Genomic DNA, 17,628 nt, shown 5'->3' with positions numbered 1-17,628 from the left:
TGCAGCATTAAAAAAAAAAAAGGGACCAAGGTATCATTATGGTTAGGGTTAGCTCAACGACATTCTTGAAGATAAACACCTAAACATTTGCACCTTACCACGGTGGCTGGCACTGTTGCCACATGGATCCAGAATCTTACGTTTTATTCCTGCACCCAGTTGCTGTCTGTGTAGAACCTGCCTGCCTTCTCATGGTCACCCCACACACAAAAAAAAACAAAACAAATGATGCGCCTAAACACTCTTGGGTCGATAAACTGGGGATTCTCAATTGGGCCAATTAAAGAATGTAAAGTGGGTGTCATTAGGCTGTTTAGGGTTATTTCCTGCCTTACTGCCGATGCTCCTAGGATAGTCTCCAGCTACCTAAGACACTAAATTACTGGAGATTAGGCAGATTTGAGAACTCTGTGTTAAAACCCTGTGAACTGTCTACATCATATGACCACTTTAATCACACTGACATACTTAAAGCAACCTGGCTAAAAAGGTCAAACCTCCCATGATGGAGACGGCACAGCAGGCTCCTTGAAGACTGATACGATATAAAACGAATTCAATACTAAACAGCAACGGTATCACTTGGTTACTGTATTAATGTTTATTTAGAACAGTTTCATGTATAAAGGAGCATGCTTGCCAATTGCTGAAGTTTTCAAATATCTGGTAGCCTTAGATTTCAAATAAAAATGAGCATAATGTGAACTGTTGATTGTTGCGATTCTATGACAACACTAAACACAAACAAGTCACTTTCATATCAGGCCAACTTTGCAAAGCGTGTTGCACTGACATTTTTTTATTTTTATTTTTTATTATTATTTTTTTGCTTACTTCGATTTCTTCCTGGTCATCTTCCCACGTCATACTGGTAGGCAAGGTCTGCACTCGGAGCTTCTCCTCTACCTTTTCTTCATGCCGTCTTTGAAAACTGTCAACCAACTTTTTATCTCGAAGGCGTTTGGCCCGCATGACCTCATTGGCGTTCGTCTTACTGGTCGAGTTTATTTCAAAAATGGTCTGAAAAGACGGCATAAAGAGGAGCACTCATGAAACAAAACTGCTATTTACTTTCAAGTAGGAGACAAATATATTTTTCTGTTGCAGTCATTGTACACGTTTTTTACAACATAAAAATAAACTCCAGGTATCTGACCAAACATCTCTCTCTCTCTCTTTCGTTAGGCCCATTCAGAAAACGTTAACAGCGAAATCGTGCAAATCTCAATTAAATACACACTTTGCCTTCCATTTTAATCAACTTCACCTTGAACTGTATTATCTCATCTAATTGAAAATTTTCAGATTTGGTTTCAATTATACTGTCAGTTTCATGTGTTAATCTACTCCAATTTACTATTAAACTTCACTTACAGAAAATTTTTAATTTAAATAACAAACAAACATGTTACTTACAGCTTTGGATTTGTAGCACTTTACACTGTCCACCATTTTTAATCGTACAAGTTCTATGTTTTCAAGTTGGGAACCTACAAATAAATAAATAAATATACATAATAACATGCTGATATACATAGATAGATACTTTGTCAATTTCCACTTGGGATTAATAATGACAGACACACAGATACACATACATACATACCTCTCTCTCTTAATATATATATATATATATATATATATATATATATATATATATATATATATATATATATATATATATATCTTTTACAACACTACATGACATTTGGAAGTCTTGGGTGACCAGAGATATCCCTCAGGTCTTCACTTCTGTTTCATGTCTTCATACTCACCCACCTGAGCTAAAGGGAATGTCCCCATCTCAAATGATCAAGGAGGACCCCTTAGACCTCTAGCTAGAACTGTGAGGGTGCCTCTCGCATAGCATCAGGTTCAGTTCTTAGATGTTTAACGTTTATAGTCCACTACGACCTAGATTTGCCTAAATCTAAATTCTGTCCTGGCCAATCTGTAATGATTTGTCTCTCTTACATTAACTCTTTAAGGGCAAATGTCGACTTTTGTCATATATCAGGAGTAAAGGTAATCAGCTGTAAACTGTGATAAAACTAGCCATTATATTTTAGTTTGACTCTCTTTGGTAGAAGGAAATGTAACTTTGTTAATTTGACTGTTATTTCCGGTGCGTGCATGAGTAGCGAAAAGCTGAATTGGACTCTGACCTGACGGACTCCGATTTTGATGCAAGTGATTTGGAGATGGAGATCAAAAACGAAAGTGAGGCACCAGCGTCAGCTGATTGGTCCCCAGCTGACTGTGGTGCTGAACACGTTTGTGTAGCTGATGTGCCTACAGCAATGTTCACCTGGGAGGACAGACACTTATGATGACAAGAAGTGCAGAGCGACTGCCACCGCCACCCACCTGCCACATGAAAACAGCCAGCCGGCCAGCCCACCTCACATTCCTGCAGCCACTACTGCTAGAGACAGCGAACAGGGGCCAACAGCAGCCACAGCGAGCAGCAACAGACATTTTATGTTGATCTATGTGTGAAACCATTGCTTTGTGCACATTTCAGAAAACTGAGGTTATAGGGAAAAAAATTAGCCCTCAGAGTTAATTTGTTTCAGAGTGGGAGTAACATCGTATTTTTTTTTTTAATAGATAGGCTCAAGCAATAATTATTAATACCAATTACCAATAAAAGGTGGAGGTCTACCAAATTAGTTACAAATATCAGGCACACTTTACAACCAGTTTTGTTCAACACTATGCAGTCTCTATTCTATCAAGTTACGTTGTTTAAAAAAAAAAAAATTTAAAATAGTGAAGGACGCAACTGACCAAGCAGTGGATGGATATCAAGTGCAGAGTAGTCCGTTTCTTTGGCACGCTTAATAGACTCTGGAGAAGGGTTTGGCCGGGACTTCAGATACTGCTTGTAGGCATTCTCAGAAACACGTTTTAAATTGTGCAAGTCTAAACAATTCTCATGGGCGCGTTCAACTGTGGCTTCTTCATCGTCCAAAATACATTGAGGCACTCGGCCCAAAACACCATCCTCATCTGCAAAAAAAACACAAACTTGTAATAAAAAAGAGGCCAAGGTCTGTTTTGCAGTTTACCTTTCAGAGTGCTAAACAAACACTATGTGAAAAAATAATTTTTAATAGATGTGCAAATGCACAACACCGACTCTTCACTCTCTGTCAATGTGGAATTAAAGGTCCACCATAAACGAAGTGAGGGACTTGAGATGTTGCCGACTACCAGGTATGCAGCACAAATGGGAACATAAAGCAACATTACTAAACCATGAACTGCTTACCGAGAGGGGCAATACTGCAATTTTTGCCTTCAATGAGCTCTTTACATTTCCTTCAACAACAAATGTAATAAATGCAAGACTCAAAAACAATGTTTAAGGAGAATAAATTTACCTTTATCAGTACCATGGGCTCCTGCAAAACGCATGGGTCTGCCCAGGAAGAGATTCAAATCAAACACAAACGCCAGCTCGTCAGCAGATATGAGGCTGTATGCCGTTCCACACCTACCAGCTCTTGCAACACGACCTGCCAACATCAAAAAGAAAGAAAAATAAATAAATCATCAGATGAAGCAGATGTCGCTGCTCTTCACTGTCTTTTGCTCCATCTCCTTCTTGATCAGTTTTCCTATGTAGTTTGCTGTAAGAAAGATGTGAACCCTAACAACTTTGTGGTTGCCAGCTGCCACATGTTGCGCTTCAACAGCGCATATTTCACGTCATAAGCTTTCAATTAGAGCCAAGATCAAGGCTGCAGCCCCAGTGGTTTGACAGTAATCGCGTGACAAATACACAATCCTTAGCATTTTATAAATAGTGATTATGAAAAGCACAATACTCCCAGAAATGGGCTGGGGAATACTTTTGCAGCTAAAAATGACTAATACTCAAAATCATATGCCCGATTACATTTTGCCAAGTTCAGGATGCTTCTTTCCCCACCGGTTCTAATATTTCAGCTACTCAATTCTTTCTGCGGACATAAACTGATGGAAAAACATCACTTTTGGTCTGGTGGCCCGTTTAGGAGATCTTCACGGACAACTGCAAACATTTTTCGTGTCCACATGTGATATAGTCTGTAATTGATGCCAGGAGCTGCTAATCACCACACCTGTGCCACGTCCCCATTATAAATAGGAGAAGCACGAGTGCGGAAGGAGGAGATAGAAAGAAAAGAACGGAGGTTAAGGGAGAAGAAAAGCAAGCAAGCAGCAACGGCAGGCTCACTGGTGGTTGTAGGCAACTGGGAAGTGAGCCCTCAGCAAGAGTGTTTGGTCGGTACTCTTGGGTGGTGGGGCGGCGGACAGACTGGGGTCACTCCTGCCAAGTTTTACAGAGCAGCAAGAGAGACCATGATCAAGGATGGCTTGTCACTTTAGGCAGTGGGAGTCAAAGGCTTGAGGGGTTGAAGCCCCAGCGTTAGCGCCCTGGTCGCTGTTGAACCCGAGTCTCTCTTATGGAGCCAGGGTTCGGAAAGCTACCAGACTCAATAGGAGAAGATCAGCTTCAGGTAGGAGGACTGTTGCAGGGCCCGGATGGAAGAAGCAGGGGAACTGCCAGCTAAAGGCGGCACCAGGTTTTTGTTTCCAGCCAGGGTAGCACAGCTGCCTCGCAGTTAAGAGATCCGGGTTCACTTCCCGGGTCCTCCCTGCGTGGAGTTTGCATATTCTCACTGTGTCTGTGTGGGTTTCATCCCACAGTCCATAGACATGCAGGCTAGGTACACTGGCTATCCTAATTTTTGTCCCTAGTGTGTGCTTGGTGTGTGTGCGTGTGTGTGTGTGCCCTGCGATGGGGCTGGCGCCCTACCCGGGGTTTGTTTCCTGCCTTGTGCCCTGTGTTGGCTGGGATTGGATCCAGCAGACTCCCCTGACCCTGTAGTTAGGATATAGCCGGTTGGATAATGGATGGGTGGACGTTTCCAGCCATCGTCATTTTAAACTCATTTTAACGCGGTTATTTATTGTATTATTTTAACCTCCACATTTCACCCTGACTTTATGGATGACTTACTTATTAAAATGTTTTGAAGCGCTGCACTTTATTTGAACACTGTTTAGGTTTTGACCGTTTTTTTTTTTTTTTAAATAAAAGCACCATCTGCACTTTGCACCTTCCTCTTGCTTCGTCCAGTGTCATCATTGTCCAGCTCATCCGGTTACATTACCGACGGTGTTGGGTTCAAGGGCTACCAAAAGAGAAGTGGGAGCATGGAGCAGAACCCGCATTGTCACACCACAACAAGCAAGTGCTAAGCACCAAGAAAAGACCAACTCACCAACTCTATGCAGGAACAGCTTAGCTTTGCAAGGGAAGTTGTAATTGATGACATTGTCCAGCATTGGGATGTCTATACCACGGGCAGCAACATCAGTCACAATCATCACCATTGCCTTCCTATGTGTAAACTTCCCAATATTGATCTTCCTGGCGGTTTGGTCCAGTGCACTGTAGATATATGCACAGTCAATCCCATTATATGCCAGCAACTGAAAGGCAAAAGCAAAACTTAAGATGTGAGAACTTCTGTACGGGATGGGCTTTCAGCAGAAAGACTGGTGCTAAAAACCACAAAAACAAGACAAGTTATCTAATAAGAGATTGACAGTTCTATTTGCAAGCTTAGCTCAGTTTCAGCAAAATAAATGTGAACACTCAAAACACTTTTTAATTTTATAAACAGATAAATCTAGGGGTTTTACAACAAAGTGAAAATGTGTGGATTTTTTTTATAATATGGTAACAAATAACGCTTGATTTCTCTGTCTTTCTCTGTCAGGGTTTTAAATACATCAACTGATTATGTAAACACAAAACATCAATTTTTGTGAAGCTTTTACCTCTATGATCTGCTGGATGTTCTTTCATGGATCTTACACAAAAGATTCCTTTCATATTGTATCATATTGTAATCTCACCTCAGTGTGTTGAGCAAGGTTATTATAGTTAACGAAAACTAAAATCAAAACTGAAACTATTAAAAAAACATTTTCATAAACTGAAACAATATAATTAACAAAGCTGAAATGAAAAACCAAACTAAATGAAACTATTAAAGTAGCTGGAAAGACTAACTGAAATAAAATAATAACTTATTAAAAATATTCTGCGGTGGGCTGGCGCCCTGCCCAGGGTTTGTTTCCTGCCTTTCACCCTGTGTTGGTTGGGTTTGGCTCCAGTGACCCTGTAGGTAGGATATAGCGGGTTGGATAATGGATGAAAAAATATTTTTAATTTTCATTTTTGAATAAATATTCTTGCCGTTAATCATTAACCCTAAAACTAAAACAGAAACTCATCCACCACGAGCTGCCCGGATCTATTCATCCATTGAATGGCGACTGGTGACGGAGGTCGGGTGTTCACACGGCATTTGTGGTGACACAGCGAACGGACTACGGACGTGTAAAGCATGCGAAATAGAATGTGATTTACTGTGCCGCCTTTCTTTGTGCTTCTTGTATATCAAGATGTAATTCAAACTCCTGAATTCGGAATGTGGTGGTCAGCAAAACCTTTATCGTATGGACAGAAGAATACGAATTTTAGTTTATTTCTCAGGTGCCTGCATTTTTTGATAATAAATTACCTGCCACTTTGCACAGGAGAACAATGAAGCCCAGTATGGGAGATTTTTTGAATGCAATATTGAAGGTATTCAATATAAGCACATTGTCTTGGAGCGAGATATGTTGTGTGCTATAGACATTTAGAGTAAAAAAAAAACAACTCGAACCTTAACAATGACCCAAATTTCATTACAAATTGTCCCATTCTGGGCAAAAAGAAAGATTAAAAACTGCCAACAATCAGCAAATATTTGTTCAGCACAAATGACAAAGAACATTTTTTTTTAATGATTATGTAAAATAGTTCATAAGCAGTATATAGTAAATGATGTGATGTAGTTATCTTTTAAACTCATATCCTAACTTTAAGTGAACAATTCTGACACAAACCTAAACTCCATAGTAGCTCTTTGACCAGACCATAATTACTAAAACTAAAAATATAAAAATAAAATAGAAATGTCTTTGTGAAATAAAAACTAAATTAAAACTAAAAATATACATATTTGATTTCATTGTTTTTACATAAAAGGAGAAATGGCAGATTAATCTGTAGCTCTGGCTCTAGTTTTGACTTCTGATTTTGAATTTACAATTTTTGTTAAGGTTTCTTTGTTTAGACTCCTGCTTCCATTCTAAGTAACTGATATTGGTTCAGGGCGGCACAGTGGTAAACACTGCCACCCTGCAGTAAAGAGGTCAGGGTTCACATCTCAGGTCCTCCTTGCCTGGAGTTTAAATGTTATCCGTGTCCGTGTGGGCTTCGTCCAGGTGTTCCAGATCCTTTTCCCAGTCCGAAGACATGCAGGTTAGGAGAACTGGTAACACTAAATTGGTCAGTGTGGGCGTCTGTTCATGCTACAATAGGCTGGTGGCTCTGCCCTGCATTTGTTCCCACCTTGTATCCTATGCTAGCCAAGACAGACTCAAGCACCCCCGTGACCCTGGTGTGAATTATGCAGGTTAGAAAATGTCACGATTTTGGTTCACTGCTTGTTTGATTTGTTTGCTAATGGTTCTTACCTTTATGATAAGATCTATTTGGCTTTTTTTCCTGGATTGCCTATTTAATGATCCTTCTTCAAAACTGTTCACAAAAAATCTCTTTCACATAATCAAGGGATTTTGTTTACATCTTGTTATTCCCCCATCTCCTTTATGATATCAGTGGATACCTTTTGAACTTTGAAAGCTTTAGCCTCATTTTGGGCCTGTGCACGTTCTAAAGCCTGCAATCTGAGTTTGGGACTAGGAAGTCTGAGGTAGGGATAACGAATTATGGTGATGTCTGGCCTTTAATATTTTAACATTTTTTTTTTAGCCTATCCCCCACTTTTGTAGTTTATTGTGATAAGACATCACAACAGCTACCGCAACCTGAATACTTTAGACAGAACTGCAAAAGGATCTGCCTTTTAACCGAGATGGTAGCATGCCTTGATCAATGAGTCAAATGCAATTGATAATTAGCCCCCAGCACCAATTACCTATTAAGTGTTGTGGCAATATTAAGGGTGAACTTTTTCATACGTGGCTTCTGCGTATTACATTGTATTTTGCTGAACGTTTTTCCACTTAAGCCAGATACAGTAAAACCTCGGGTCACGACTGTAATTCGTTCCAAAATTTTGGTTGTGACCTGAAGTAATTTCACTCATAGGACTGTATGTAAATACAATTAATCCGTTCCATACTGTACGAACTGTATGTAAATATATTTTCTTTAAAGATTTTTAAGCACAAAAATAGTTCATTATACCATAGAATGCACAGCGTAATAGTAAACTAAATGTAAAAACATTGAATAACACTGAGAAAACCTTGAACAGAGAAAAGTAACATTGCAAGAATTCACACTATAGCCTTACAAACCGCTTGCTATAAACACTTTTTTAATGAGTTTTAAGCACAGGGGAAAAATCCGTAATTTAATAAACAACCAAGAAAAATAACATTGCAACAATGCACGCTACGAACCGATCGCTGTAAACAGAAGTGAAGTGGAGCTTAAAATCCAATAGAAAAAAGGCTTCATTAAATACGAGGTTAAAACAATGCTCGAATCAATCTCTTTAAAAACAAGCCCTGCCATCTCAGCCTTACGCGGCCAGCCCCGACGCTCGCTCTCTCTCTCTCTTGTTTGATGCCCAGGGAGAGACTGAACACGTGCGGAAATCATCAGTGTGTACAAACCAGAAGGGAAACTGGCTTGGTCGTCACCCGAGTGTGTGGTCGTGAAAAGATGCAAAAGTTTGGCGAACTTTTTTGGTCGTAACCTGATTTGTACGTGGGCCGAGACATTCGTGACCCTAGGTTCCACTGTATATGTAAAAATATGGAACTTAAGTAATTCTTTCGTTTTCATAGGATTATAAAGATGAGTAGGATTTTAACATCAAAAAATACAAACACAATAAGAATCAGAAAGTAAAGGACTCTGGTCAAGACCAAGTAAGCACCAAGCAGTGGCAGCAGGTTCCAGTTTCTGCTTCATACAATATTGTCCACTTAACCTCCTTAGCGTTAGACCCGAGCGTCACTCAGGCTGTAAAGACAATGCTGTAACCATTAGTCCCAAGTGTCACTCGGGAAACGGTACAGATGCATCTCATGTAAGACCCAAGGATTACTCGGGCTGTAAAAGTGCCATGAGCATTAGGGCCGAGCACTACTCGGGTAACGGTATAGGTGTCTTGTGTAATCATCAGGCCAGAGCGTTACGGTGTAACCGCACCTTCTCCTAGCCTCATAATGGCGTCAGCAGTGACAATGAGATGAATCTGTCTTCAGGCTGTGAAACTGAAACAGTCAGTGAAGTTAAAAGTGATTCTGGGAATCCGAAAGTGATGATCATGTCACTTGCACATGTGCAGCGTGCTGTTCGTATTATTATCACTACCATTATTATACTTTATACACTTCTGACTTTGCACTTTTAATGTTTTGCATGTTTGAAAATACAAAGATGAGAATTAATTAAAAAATGTAATTTTTTCAAGCAAAAAAACATGTTTTTTGAGAAAAAAAAATGTTAAACAAAAATCTCATGTGTCACTATGTCACTACTGACTGAAGCGTTTCTGTAGCACTCACCTCCTTCAGATATTCTACATGATGTCTTGTAGCTACAAAAACAACGGTCTGTTCTTGGGGTTTCACAACATTCCGCAACATGTGGAGCAGGAAAGCTGGCTTGTCATCTGTCCTCAGATAGAAAAACGCTAACTAAACGAAAAACAGAGGACAGTTACAATGCCTCCACTGGGCGAGGCTGTACATGCAGAGGAGCCCTGAAAGTTAACCCAACAACAACCACAAAAATAAATAAATAAAAATATAGTCTTCCCCTTACCTTCAACTGCTCACTTAGTTTGGTGTCCACATCAAGTCGAACTAAAACTGGATCAATTAAACCTTGGAATGACAGATACATCTGTTGGTACAGAATAATTGCATTTCAAGCTGTCAACTACAATAAACCGGCAGTGGGACTACAGTCAAGATCGAAATATTAAGCTTGTGTGGCACAGCAAAATGGTGATCAGTTTTAATGTTACTGTATAAAAGATATATATGTACACATTAAAAAACTATTCACAAGGCTACTTTATCTGCCGGTGGGAAGTAACATTTTTTTTTTTATTTTTGTTATTTAGGATGCATATATGCATTTATTTGAACTATCATAATTTATATTAACTGTGAAAATCGAGCCTGTGTCAGGTTTGTGAAAGTAATCTTTAATAAAAAATTTAATATTCGTCTATTTAAGTCTTTGTTAATTAAAACACGCATTCCAAGTGGTAAAGAGGATTAACATGGCTCTTACCGGCACTGGCAAATTCAACCAATTGCTTGGGGAGGGTGGCAGAAAAGAGCACCGTCTGTCTGTTCTCTGGGAGTCTTCGAATGATCTCCTGCAGTTGACTGGCAAACCCCATCTCAAAAAGCCTAAAATCGGTGGAAAAAAAAAAACATTAACAACAAGTAGCCCAATCGGTTTCTTCTGTATGTGTGCGTTATTTGTTTCTTCTTTTTTTTTTTTTTTTTTTTATACAGACAATCATAGCACGTTAATTTATATTTTATTTTCAAAAACTCTACAACTAGTGATACATTTTCTTTTTTCCAGTGACACTCTGTTACTTGCCTCGTTTATGTTTGAAATCAATTAGCTTTTGCACAGACTTCTGTACAAATCAGATTTTGGGATGCAAAACAGCCAAAGGGAAAATGAAGACAACGTTGCTTTCTAAAAATAAATTGTGTGTATTTTCTCAAACTAAACAGAATGTGGAGCACCTAAAAGATGATATATGCATGCGTTTGATTTTCAAGTATATGGATTTGTGCGAGTGTTAAGTATGGCAGAATAATATTTGACCAGTTTGCAAATTGATTTTGGGCATGCAAAGTACAAAGTTTTTTGATTTGTGTCCCATTTGGTATACACTCACCGGTCACTTTATTAGGTACACCTTGCTAGTAGCGGACTGGACCCCTTTTTGCTTTCATACAGTATCTGCCGTAATTCTTTGTAGCATCAATTCAACAAGGTGCTGGAAACATTCCTCAGGGATTTTGGTCCATATTGACATAACAGAATTACACAGTTGTTGGACATTAGCTGGCTGCAAATCCATTAGGGTGAATATCCCATTCCACCACATGCCAAAGGTGCTCTGTTGGATTGAGATCAGGTGACTGTGGAGACCATTTGAACTTGAAAGTCCAGTGAACTCCTTGTCATGCCTGGGAAACCAGTTTGAGATGATCTGAGCTTTGTGACATGGGACGTTACCCCGCTGGAAGTGGCCATCAGAAGATCATCGTAAAGAGATAGACATGGTCATCAGCAATACTCAGGTAGGCAGTGGCATTTAAACAATGCTCAGTTGGTACTAAGAGGCCCAAAGTGTGCCAAGAAAATATCCTCCACATCGTTACACCAACAGCACACCAGCCTGAACCTTAGATCTTCAAATGAGTGTCTGCTTAGAATTCGAAGACCTAAACTTAAAAGAAGTGGTGAGGCGGCCTTCTGCTGCTATGCACCTAAAATCTGGAATAGCTTGCCAATAGGAATTCGCCAGGCTGATACAGTGGAGCACTTTAAAAGAACTGCTAAAAACACATTACTTTAACATGGCTTTCTCATAACTTCATTTTAGTTTAATCCTGATGCTCTGTATATTCAATTATCATTACTATTCATGGTGGCTCCAAAATCCGTACTAACCCCTACTTTCTCTTCTGTTCTGTTTCCGGTTTTCTTTGGTGGCGACCAGCGCCACCACCACCTGATCAAAGCACCGTGATGTGCCCACATTGATGGATTAAAGGCCAGAAGTCCACGTGACCGTCATCATCAAGTCCTTCCATGAGAACCCTAAAGACAAAGAGGATTGCTTCATTTATGTGAGGTAGAATGTCCAGAGGGGACTGGGTGGTCTCATGGTCTGGAATCCCTGCAGATTTTATTTTTTCTCTGGCCATCTAGAGTTTTTTTTGTTTTTTCTGTCCTCCTTGGCCATCGGACCTTACTTTTATTTTGTTAATTAGTGTTCTGATTTTAATTCTTATTTTGTCTTGTCATGTAAAGCACTTTGAGCAACATTATTTGTATGAAATGTGCTATATAAATAAATGTTGTTGAACGGTCATGTTGTTGACCCTACAATTTGAAAATCGCAGCAGAAATCGTGACTCATCAATCCAAGTAACGTTTTTCCAGTCTTCTATTGTCAATTTTGGTGAGTCTGTGAGAACTGTAGCCTCAGTCGTCTGTTCTTACCGGACAGGAGTTGCACCCGGTGTTTTCTCCTGCTGCTGTAGCCCCCCATCTGCTTCAAAGTTCAACATGCTGTGCATTCAGAGATGCTCTTCTGCATACCTCAGTTGTAACAAGTTGTTACGAGTTACTGTTGCCTTTCTAGCCGTTCAAACCAGTCTGGCCATTCTCCTATGGCATCAACAAGTCATTTTCACCCAGACAACTTCCGCTCACTAGATATTTTCCCCTTTTTCTGACCATTCTACGTAAACCCTAGAGATGGTTGTGTGTGAAAATACCAGTGGATCAGCATCTTCAGAGATACACCAGCCCGTCTGGCACCAACAACCATGCCACGTTCAAAGTTACTTCAATCCCCTTTCTTCCCCATTCTGATGCTCAGTTTGAAGTTCAGCGGGTCACCTTGACAACATCTACATGCTGAAATGCATGGATGCATTGAGTTGCTGCTGGGCATTTGGCCGATTAGCTACTTCCATTACAAACTGGTGTACCTAATAAAGTAGCCAGTGAGTGTATATGTGTATTGAGTATTGTTACCACAGAGTTACTTACCGGTCAGCTTCATCAAAGACAACATACTCAACATTATTCAACTTTAAGTTCATTTCAGCTGCTACATGCATGAGACGTCCAGGTGTTGCAATGATTCTGCAAGATTAAAAAAAAAAAATTGTAGATAAATAAAAAAAAAATTACCACATGACGCTCTTACTTTTAGCAATTGTTTACAAACTAAAGGATACAAATGGAAATTCTATACAGTATAATTTAAAATGACACACATTGTGCATCGTGAGGGAGCGGCAGTTACGGCACGTTTCCCTGAGGGTGATTCGGGTCGCAAGATCCTCAATGTTGGGCACCCAAGTGGCTGGACCAAGCCAAGTGGTTGCCCACTTAACACCTGGCTGCGGCAGATAGAGGGTCATTTCCAGAGGGTGGGATTGGACCACGTGTCTGCCTGGGGGGTTGCCAACCGGGATCCCAAGTTCTTTCGTCGTGTGGTGGGGGCGGCAATGCGCTGTACCAGTGCAGGCTCCCCAACTTGACTTGACACTGTATGCAGAGACTTTACATTTCAAGTAACTGCAAAAATATAGGGAAGAAATTTGTTCAAGGAATTCTGTAACGCTTATAATGCTCTAACAAATGTAGGGTATAACCCTAGAAAGAAGTAAAATAATCAATGACGACTAAAAGGGGAAAAAACAATTGAAATAGTTCAGCTCTTTAAACAATAAAAGTTATGTCAAGTGGGTCTCAGTTATAGCTTGGGTCATAAACCTGAGAGAAGTCAGAGCCACAGATCTTACATGTCAGGGTTCTCATGTAGAGCTGCAAACTGATCTTCCATTCTGTGAAGAAAACAGAATTATATGAATACGACTATTTAACAAAAACATATATTTAATGATACACTCACTATATTCAACACAGAGAACAGATACAAAACTAAGAGCTAAATAATTATCAACAATCCCTAAAAATTTTTGACAGCTGTCACACTAGATCACTCAATAGACTGACTGCATGTATGGCTATAATTTTAAACAATAGACAAATGGAAATGAAAAACATGAATTTCTGTTTAAGATTTAGTTTAGTTATCACTCATTTACTCAAATACAGGGTGGTCCAGATCTAATTATGCAACTTTTAATGCAATGTACCTCTGAAACATTGCCCGTTATCGAGAAAAGGCAAACACGTCGCACCCGCCGTTCGACTGACAACCGCAGGAATGCAGGGCAGTTGCTGCCATCTATCGGCAACAAAAATAATTTTTTGTAAATTCTGTATGTAATAAACTTAATAAGTTATAGCATAATGAAAATTGCGTAATTAGATCTGGACCACCCTATACATTGGTAGAAAATACCCAGCCATTATCAAAATCCACATAATACAATTAAAGGGACACAAGCAGGCAGTCCGTACACCAGCAACACGGACCACGCCTGCACAAGGCACCTGCCCGTCATTGGCACTTAGGTCAATTTGAAATCACCCATTTACACAGGACAAAAGCCAAACAACACACACACGTAAAATGTGCAACCCCAGTGACCAAAGCTTAGAAGCAGCCATGCTGCTAAAGAATGAAAACAGTGAACCCAAGTTTATTCACTGTAAAATGAGCACACAAACAAACAAACACACACTTTTACTTTGTTTACTACATGTACTCCCATAAAATAAACAGGACACTATAGATCTATCTTACACACGTTATGAACCTCACACTAAATATAAGAACCCAAGTTCCAAAACATGACACACAATAAAAAACCTAAACCTACAGTACATCACTAGCACAATTGCAGCATCAATGTGTGTGTGTAACACATGTAATTAATAATATTTCTTTACATGTATATTGCGCTGTATACAGCAAAATTATGTAAGCTTTTGCTAAATGCATATTTTAGGACCGTGGTCCTCCAGGATTGGAGTTGGCGACCCCTGGCTCCCTGAACTGCTTTCCCAACATTTTGCTCAACTGAGTCTTCTACATCCGAGGCTGAAAAATCCAAACGGCCACATTTCACACACAATACATGAGCCAATCACTCAAGGTGAAATATACTGAACAGAAATTAGACAAATACTAAATACTCAAAACATCAAAGAAACTACGCACACAGCATGTTATTACAATATTATGATAAAAAGAAAATTGCTTCTGACTTTTTAGAAATAGAATATACATACCGATCACCACCAAGAATAATTGCAGTCTTTAAACCAGTGAATTTGCCAAGCTGGAATAAATAAAATATTGCATTATTGCTCTGACAAAGTTATGGACAATATTTAAGTAAAAAGCAGAATGACACCAATGTGTTTCAAACAGAAAACGTTTTATTTTTACTTAAAAGCTAAAGTAAACTGCTTCAAAAACACACTGTGTGTATATAGGAAATACAGGGTGCCCACAAAAACACTCCTTCATTTTAAATGGTTACAAAATCAAAACTTATTGGAATATGTTTATAAATAAGATGACAGCAAATACATTAACTCACAACATTTCTTCTTTTCCCCACAGATTCCTTATACCGCTAGCGGACCGTGAAATTCAAGATGGCGCTCGCCCGACAGCAACACAGCTGGTGTGTGTTGGAATTTGATACAACAAAAAGTGTTGTGACTGTGCAGCGTTTCAAGCGCAAATTTCAAGTGCATCCGCCTACTAACAAGTCCATTTTGTTGAGGAAGGTTGCAACTGTGACCAGAAAAAGGGACATTCAGGCCGACCACAAATCTCACAGGAAGTTGTTAATCGCGTCAAAGAAACCTTTTTGCGGAGCCCGAAAAACTCAATGCACAGAGCTAGCCAAGAGTCCCAAAGAGCACGGTTAGCAAGATCTTACACAATTGCTTGCACTTTCACCCTTATAAGTTGCAATTGATGCAGAAGTTACAACCTTCAGACAATACAATACCATATGAAACTTAGAGTTGATGAAACTGTAGCATTAAAGGTGAAAGAATATTCCAATAAATTCTGATAGATAGAGACAGATGTGAAAGGCACTATAGGATAGATAGACAGATAACAACAACATTTATTTATATAGCACATTTTCATACAAAAAAATGTAGCTCAAAGTGCTTTACAAAATGGTGAATAGAAAAATAGAAGACACAGTAAAAAATAAAAATAAGTCAACATTAACTAACATAGAATAAGTGAGGTCCGATGGCCAGGGTGGACAGAAAAAACAAACAAAAAAAGAAAAAAAATAAAATCTGTAGGGATTCCAGACCACGAGACCGCCCAGTCCCCTCTGGGCAATATAGATAGATAGATACTGTACACCAGACAGATAGACCCAATGGGAAATTCAGTAACCCTAACCCTAATTTTGTAACCATTTAAAATCAAGAAGTTGTTTTTGTGGGCACCCTGAAGATTAAGTATAGAAAGTTAGAAACTGTCAAGCTAAAGCCAAGAAGGAACACGTACAATATACAGAATTGGCAAGGAGAAGAGAAGTTCTTACAACTATCAGCTTTCCATCTTCAGTTCTGACTAATCGAACGCTGGACTCCAGTGGAGAACAGCACTTTAATTTAGAGAAGGCAACTTCTCAGCGTGTCAAACTTGGACTTAAAAACATATCAAAGTAGGCCCTGCCAGGGCCCGTTGTCTTTCTCTGTCTGAAGAGGTAAGATAAGCTTTACGATACCTCCTTGGTAAACTTCAAGGTCTGCAGTGCCAGCTCTCGCGTAGGTGAAAGGATGACAGCACGGGCGCCCGTTTGTGCAGATGGAGCTTGCAGGCGTTGGAACATTGGGATTAGGAATGCTGCGGTCTTTCCACTGCCTGTACGTGCCATGGCCACCACATCTTTACCATCTAGGATGAGTGGAATCGTCTGATTTGCCAGAGGGAAAAACAGAAATCATTACAAATTATGTCAACACTTCATAACTCTACAAAACAGACCTCCTAGCTGACCTTGCAAGGACATTAATGACATACAACACATACACCTACATATATACTTGGGAAATGCTCAGTTTTGGGAGGCAAATATTTATTTTTCTTAATAAAGTTGGATTAAAAACCCACCAACCATGTCACTCAAGCACAAACTTTGCAGATGACTGCACCAGAACAAAAACTTCAAAGGAGAATATACAACAACTAGCTGTGTAAGCCCGTGCTGTAAAAAGCCCGGGTGCCTAGAAACTATGGATTCTGGAACTTCAATCAATCAATCAATCAATCAATCACATCGCTTGTGCATTAGCGGTTAAGCGAGGCTCTCTTTTTGGCGGTTTTCATTTTGCTGATGTGCTCGCCTCCGTTGTTGATTAGCGGCAAACTGGTTTCTCTTTTCTTGTCGCTTTCGTTGAGCTTCATGCTGTAGCCCTCGCACTTCCTGGGCGGACAGACAGACACACACACACTTCCACACGTAGATGGGTCATTAAAGCACATAAGTCCCATAAGTACTTCGAAAATTACCTACTAAAGGGGGATTTACTATCAAAACACCGGCTTCATAGACAAAAACTGATAGAAACCGTTTACTTGCCAATATGGACAACCGTCTTTTTTTTCCTTTCTATTGCTAAATAGATTCCCATTCTGCCTTATTAAAACAAATATTGCTAATGCTAGATACCAGAATAAAACATATGCAAAATTCTCTCTATGCTAAATAAACAGATCAATCACATGTCAAGCACAGCACTCGTGCTTGACCACAAAAAGTTTACTGTACATATTAAAAATAAAAAATGTACAGTAT

At 39.5% G+C, this 17,628-nt stretch overlaps 1 protein-coding gene across 1 annotated transcript in view; it reads right to left on the bottom strand.

Moving 5' to 3' along the window:
- The window catches only part of ddx54 (DEAD (Asp-Glu-Ala-Asp) box polypeptide 54), a 30,384-nt gene that overhangs the window by 5,742 nt on the left and 7,014 nt on the right, over window positions 1–17,628 (bottom strand). Inside the window, exons 4-15 of the mRNA XM_039772253.1 lie at window positions 16,558–16,746; window positions 15,077–15,126; window positions 13,678–13,719; window positions 12,917–13,012; window positions 10,397–10,518; window positions 9,920–9,981; window positions 9,661–9,792; window positions 5,277–5,487; window positions 3,387–3,521; window positions 2,791–3,012; window positions 1,417–1,490; window positions 835–1,020 (exon numbers count right to left, since the gene is read on the bottom strand). Of these exons, the coding sequence (XP_039628187.1) occupies window positions 835–1,020; window positions 1,417–1,490; window positions 2,791–3,012; window positions 3,387–3,521; window positions 5,277–5,487; window positions 9,661–9,792; window positions 9,920–9,981; window positions 10,397–10,518; window positions 12,917–13,012; window positions 13,678–13,719; window positions 15,077–15,126; window positions 16,558–16,746 (1,521 nt within the window). The remainder of the gene's footprint in view (window positions 1–834; window positions 1,021–1,416; window positions 1,491–2,790; window positions 3,013–3,386; window positions 3,522–5,276; window positions 5,488–9,660; window positions 9,793–9,919; window positions 9,982–10,396; window positions 10,519–12,916; window positions 13,013–13,677; window positions 13,720–15,076; window positions 15,127–16,557; window positions 16,747–17,628) is intronic.

Source organism: Polypterus senegalus, chromosome 12, assembly GCF_016835505.1.
Source record: "Polypterus senegalus isolate Bchr_013 chromosome 12, ASM1683550v1, whole genome shotgun sequence".
Lineage (NCBI taxonomy): Eukaryota > Metazoa > Chordata > Cladistia > Polypteriformes > Polypteridae > Polypterus > Polypterus senegalus.
The sequence above is the reverse complement of the archived record's forward strand: the minus strand, read 5'-3'. Positions and strand labels throughout refer to the sequence as shown.